The sequence below is a fragment of the Festucalex cinctus genome, chromosome 11 (assembly GCF_051991245.1).
Source record: "Festucalex cinctus isolate MCC-2025b chromosome 11, RoL_Fcin_1.0, whole genome shotgun sequence".
NCBI lineage: Eukaryota > Metazoa > Chordata > Actinopteri > Syngnathiformes > Syngnathidae > Festucalex > Festucalex cinctus.
In genome coordinates, this window is record NC_135421.1 from 24,159,260 (window position 1) to 24,165,259 (window position 6,000).

The 6,000-nt window shown below is 37.2% G+C and overlaps 1 protein-coding gene across 4 annotated transcripts in view; it reads left to right on the forward strand.

Annotated features, from left to right (window-relative positions):
- Positions 1–5,758, forward strand: part of adam23b (ADAM metallopeptidase domain 23b) — a 28,666-nt gene extending 22,908 nt beyond the window's left edge. For 3 of the 4 annotated variants that reach the window (XM_077536342.1, XM_077536339.1, XM_077536345.1), the window contains one exon: positions 3,670–5,758. In XM_077536342.1, coding sequence (XP_077392468.1) covers positions 3,670–3,715 — 46 coding nt within the window. In that variant the 3' untranslated portion in view covers positions 3,716–5,758. The remainder of the gene's footprint in view (positions 1–3,669) is intronic. The other variant, XM_077536343.1, reaches the window with a different exon arrangement.
- The last annotated feature ends 242 nt before the right edge of the window (positions 5,759–6,000 follow it).

Consider the following 6,000-nt stretch of genomic DNA (forward strand, 5'->3'; position numbering starts at 1 on the left):
CATGACGAGAGCAGCATAAGAGGACGTTCAAGGACGGGCGAGCTCCGCACGCGCCGGTCTGCGGATCTGTAGCAGAACCTCAAACTGATTGGGCAGATCGGGCCGAGCTCGGTGCTTGATATGCATGCTTAGATGACAGTTAAGAGGCTTCAGAGGTATATTGGTGTCATTTTAAGATAAATGGAGAATAGTCAGCCAGTGTGTTAGCACGAATTAGTGTGGCCGTGGGTGTTACTCGTCTTTCTCTTGGGCTTTTGTGCTCAGTTGTCACACCTGATTTTTAAACGGACAAATGGGTATGGGACAGGTATGTCATTTACAGTATGAAGCAACAAAAAAAAAAAAGTTATATCAATGTAAAATACTTTATTTTCACCATGAAGTAATATATTTTCCTGTGTATTTTAATTATTAAACTTCTTTTTAATACATTTTTATTTATAGAGCACTTTAAGAACAACCACAGATTAAAGAAAGTGCACTACATAAATAAAATTGAGTATAAGACAATTGAACGTGACATAATTTAAAAACAAAACAATTACAAAGTTAAAATAAAAAATAAAATAAAAATAAGTCATGATCTTTCAGTGTTAAAATCTAAAGAGTAAAAATCTGTCTTGAGGAGGGTTTTAGAATTTATTTTACACATTGTTTTAAGTGTAAAGTATATGTAAAATTATATGTATTTAATTTAGATTCCTAATATCGTTTTATAATTTCAGAAATAAAATTAATCAATTAAGTTTTTTTTTTTTAAATAGATGCAGAATGATAGATTTTTTTTCAAATATTTTTCTTTAATATTAGGGGAAAACAATGCATTATTTAATTATGATTCTTTTATAAATGAATTAAAAGAATACAGAAATAATTTAGAAACTTAAAAAAAAATCAATAAATAACATTGAATTAACCAATTTTTTGAATAAACGGCTAAATTATTGCAATAAACGTATGACTGGATAATGTAAATTAAAGAAAAGAGCAGAGGCAAATATTTTACCACCCCCAAAAAACAAAACAAAACAAACAAAAATAAAATAAAATAAACATCCCACATGTACTGGAAAAACTGCAGCCAAGAGAAATTCTACAAATAAAGAGAACACACTGTTGGGAATAAACTAATGCAATTTGCAAATTAAGCAAATATAGGTTGTAAATGTGGGTCAGTTTTTCTGATAGTGTATTGATATCTTGTCCCACCTTTAGCGGCTTTAGGAGATGGTACTGTCCCTTTCTGTAATCATTTGTAGCTTAATCCTGACAGTGCAAACATGAAGTGTCCACATAACATTCTTGGCGGAGGTAAGAAAAGGACGTGTGCATGTTCACTCGGGTTTGGAAAAGGTCAGGAAGGTGCAGGCAAAATGTCAAACCTTCACGATCCGAGGGTGATGCTTCCATTTTAAAATGACCTGCTCCCCCACGCGTCCCCCCCAATTCCCTTTTTACCGGCCGCCATTGCTTGACAGACCCGGTATACACATACGGCGCGTTGCACTGCATGACACCGAGCACAGCGCTAGTTGGGCCGTAACGGGCCTTCTATTGGATCAGGTGCATGACACGATAAGTGCTAGGAGCCCCCACAACAAGCCACAGTACGGGGAGGTTGTGCATCACTCCTGTCGTCCTATTTGTTGTGCCATTGTTGTGGTAGTTGCCGACACCGCTGCTACCGCTGCTGCTGTTGTTGATGTCTTCCCTCCCTCTGTAGATTATTTGGAATAAATTGTATGTCAGCTTCCTTTTTACGACTGGTAATTAGACGTCGTCAGCTGCCGTCTGCATGCACGCGCCAGGTGACTGCAAGGAGCCGACGGGGTTTGTTTGCATTCACAGACCCTCAAAAGTTAAGTGACTCAACTGGGGCAAAATCGGTAATATGTGCAGCACGTATTTAGCATGATGTAATGCGACTGAAAGGGTTTGTGAAAGTCAACAGCTCTATGGACCTCATTGTAGTCGAGCTGCACTGGTCAACATGGAGCAGCCTTTACCCGACTTTCGTCTTCATTTTTTATTTTGATCTGATTTCAGTCCTCTGCAGTGAACACCTCAAGTTCTCTGATCTTTTTTGGGAACCTATCCTCCGTTCTTCACTGACAAACTCACCTGGCCAAAGCCATGCATTGAAGTGAAGAGTTTCACTTAGTCAGGCATAGCTTGTCTAATAGAAATAAAGTGCTTCACAGGGGATAGGCCCCCTTAACCCTTCTGTTATTTCGGTCAAATTGACCCGATTTAACCTTCCTGTTATATTGCAAGTCACATTGGGAAAATCTAGATTTCGTTGTTGTTGTTTTTTTTTTTTGTTTTTTTTTTTTTAATCAATTTAGAGTTCAAATTTTCTTCTCTAGTATTATTTTTTTTCTCTTAAAAAAAAATAAAAATCTGCAAGTTTTTTAGTTTTTTATTTATTTTATTACACATGGATTAAATATAGAGCGGGTCACACTGATCCATGAACATTGTTGGTAAGAAACAAGCTCAACAGGAGTTTTTTTTTTTCTTTAATTATTATTTTCTAAAATGTGTTTAAAAATGTAAAGTTAGAATTGGATTAAAATGGCTTATGCTGGTCTTATTCCTTTATTTAAAAGTAATTTTTTTAAAATACAACTTGTATCATATTTTTCATGTTTAAACCTATATTTAGAGATTGAGATAAAGCTTCAGATGGCCTTATTTTCCTCATTTTTTAACATATTTTTTTAAAGAAATGTTTCTTCTCTAGGCTTATTTTTTCTCTTTTATGTTAAAAAAAACACATATACAAGTTTTATTATTTTATTATATGATGATTAAACAAAGAACGGGTCACATTGATCCATGAAAATTGTTGGTCAGAAAAAAGCACAAAGTTGTTGTTATTTATTTATTTATTTATTTATTTATTTATTTATTTATTTATATATTTATCTTTTCATCCATCCATCCATCCATCCATCCATTTTCCTAACCACTTATTCCTCACAAGGGTTGTGGGGGTGCTGGAGCTGATCTATTTCTCTTTTCTGTTTAAAAAACTAAAAATATACTAGTTTTATTATTTTATTATATGTTGATTAAACAAAGAACGAGTCACATTGATCTATGAATATTGTTGGTCAGAAACAAGCACAAAGAAGTTTTGTTTTGTTTTGTTTTGTTTTGTTTTTTTGTTTTTTTCTGCTGAAAAATGTCAAGATGGCGGCAAAGCACTGCTTTTCTATTGGACAGCGCTATGAACAGTCTTAAGCTCCTCCCATCACTTCAACATACAAGGTATGTCAGAAAGGTTCCAGCGTTAGCCTCATATAAGATATATTTCAGACCCAAAGTACAAGCAGAATGTATACAAAAAGATCTTTAGTGTTGGCCAGAAAACTTGTAGATGCTCTACCATGACAACTTGCCCTCTCAAAATGCCATGAGCATCTGACAGTTCCTGGCCGATAAGAACGTGAATTTCATAGCGCTTTATAAAGCTCAAAGGCGTTTATCAAGCAATCTTATTTCATTTGTGACACCAGTCATGGAACTTTTCTGACACACCTCATAGTTCCTTTGTCCACTAATATTCGATTACCAAGAGAAACGAACGAGGCTGCACGTCCATGTTGCACCGGTCACGTCACAGATGTGAAGTTGCTAACAGGTGTTTCTTGTCTCCTCGTAAAGAAATGTGAAGAAGCGGCGGTACGACCCCAACGCCACAGCCATTTAACGCTGAAGGGCGGACGCCAAACACAGACGGACTCCTCTAAGGCTTCCTTAGTTGGCAACCTGACAGCTGGACTGCACTTATTGCTGCTGACCTTTGGCATTAGATTTACTTGAATAATAAAAAAATATAATATTACAAAAAAAAAAAAAAAACAGATATAGTGGACATTTTAACAAATTCCACCGTAGTGACATTAGACGCGCGCGACCTTTTAGCCTTTTCACACCACTCATCACACGCAAGCCTGATCTGTAGAATGACAGAGCTCGTCGTCTACCGCCCTCCGTTTTCAGTGCCAGTGCACAGGTGCTCTCACACCTGGCACCATTCTCCTCACGTCCAGCGCCGCTTGCTGGCCCTCCGGCATGAAGAGCACCTCAACACGGGCTCTGCATGGCTACGTAAGCTGTGAATATCCAGCAAAAACACATCCTTCCAAAGAGACAGACAGGAAAGCAACGCGGGGAGGAGGAAATAGCGTCATTCCAACTATGACGACGTGATTGACAGCGGGCTGCATGTGAGACGCAGGCCATACAGTGAATGGTGTCAAAAATTGTACATAATCTTAGCATTTCAGCTTTGAAATACGACGATGTATTAGGGCCACGTATTATTATATGTATTTTATTTTTTAGAGTAGGTAATATTCTGATTTAAAAAAAAACTCGCAAATTTGCAAGAAAAAAGTCACTTTATAAAGTAGCAAATTTACGAGAAAAAAAATTATTATTTACACATTCATACATTTTTGGCATTTTTTTTGTACACGTAACTAAGTTGATGTAATCTGCTGCTCTCCGTCATTCGCTAGCATTTACCTAAAGCATGCTAGCTTCTGATTGGTTAGTGTTAGTCAACTGATAAGGGATCAGGAAGTGCTCTCGCTCTAATATGACGAGTAAAGTTTAAATTAAGAATAAATGGAAATCAACCTGACTTTTTTAATAGATGTGTTCCTTTTAAATATTGTGAACATGACGACGACGATATTGTGGCAGTTTTAATATCACGATATCACGATATTGGCCTTATCGTGACATCCCATATATATATATATATATATATATATATATATATATATATATTTACACGTGGCCCTAATACGCCGTCGTATTGAAGTGATTTTCCAATTACTTTTTTTTTTCTTTGTTTTGTTTTTTTACATTAGCATGTTTTATAGCAGGCTATTGAATCACTAATAATGACAACTTTGGGCCAAAAAAAAAAGAAACGTAACCTCCGAAAGCCTCGCCATTTGGCGTCCAAGAGAAGCATGTCAGAGACGGAGTGCGACACCCGGTCCGCTCGCAGTATTGACGTTGAAGAAAAAGCCAAAGAAGCAATCACCATGAACATATGGATGTTGCACACGGAGCACTTTGCCCTCTGTCGTGTCCAGCCAGGGCTCACCCTTCTTCACCCCACGACATCCGGCTTCGCCTTTTACTCTCATAGTAGGAATCCAGTCTACAGGAAACGCTGCATGCAATCACTACTGTATAGTGGGCTTATAATAATTCTATATGGGAGTCCCCCAGGATCTGTAAGGAAAAAAATATGCTACAAAAAGATAAGGTGCATGTCAACAAGGAAACATTTAACTTTTATTTACTATGCAAAAGAGAGATATTGCACAAAAAGGGGCAGAGGTGGAATTTGAAAAACCTTCCGCTGATAATCATCAAGTTCTCTATTCGGCCGCTCCCTCATCTTGTTTCATTTTGCTTCAAAGAGGAGCAACAACAAAAAGAGCTGATTCATATTTACGATGATGAATAATAAGCAAATGAAACTTCTGCACTTATGTATGTATGTTTGTGGATGTGTGTGTGTCCCATGTAATGTTTTTAATCACGTTCACACTAAATGGTGCCTGTACATACCAAGGCCTCGTGCAGGGTTCTTCTTCTTGTCCTCTCCAGATGGTGGTGATGGGTGTGTTGACTCCATGTCTCTCGTCTGCTCGGCCACTGTCCTTCCTCTCTTATCTCACTGCATCATGTACACTTGGACTGGTCAATAAATTACTGACTCCTTTTAGCTCTTCTTCTTTTTTTGTCTTCTTCTCTAACACGTTCCTGAGATTACTATATGTAAACAAAGTCAGCAAAAATGAACCAAATACTTTTGGTTTCCAGTCAGGTTATTACATACACAAATGGGTCAATCTCAACCTTTTTAGAGTTACCCTTTTCGCCCCCCAAAAAGTTGAGATCTTTCGTTGAACTTCATATTCGTTTTATTAAATGTGATCAATTTCAATCGACAGTATGGGGCATTGC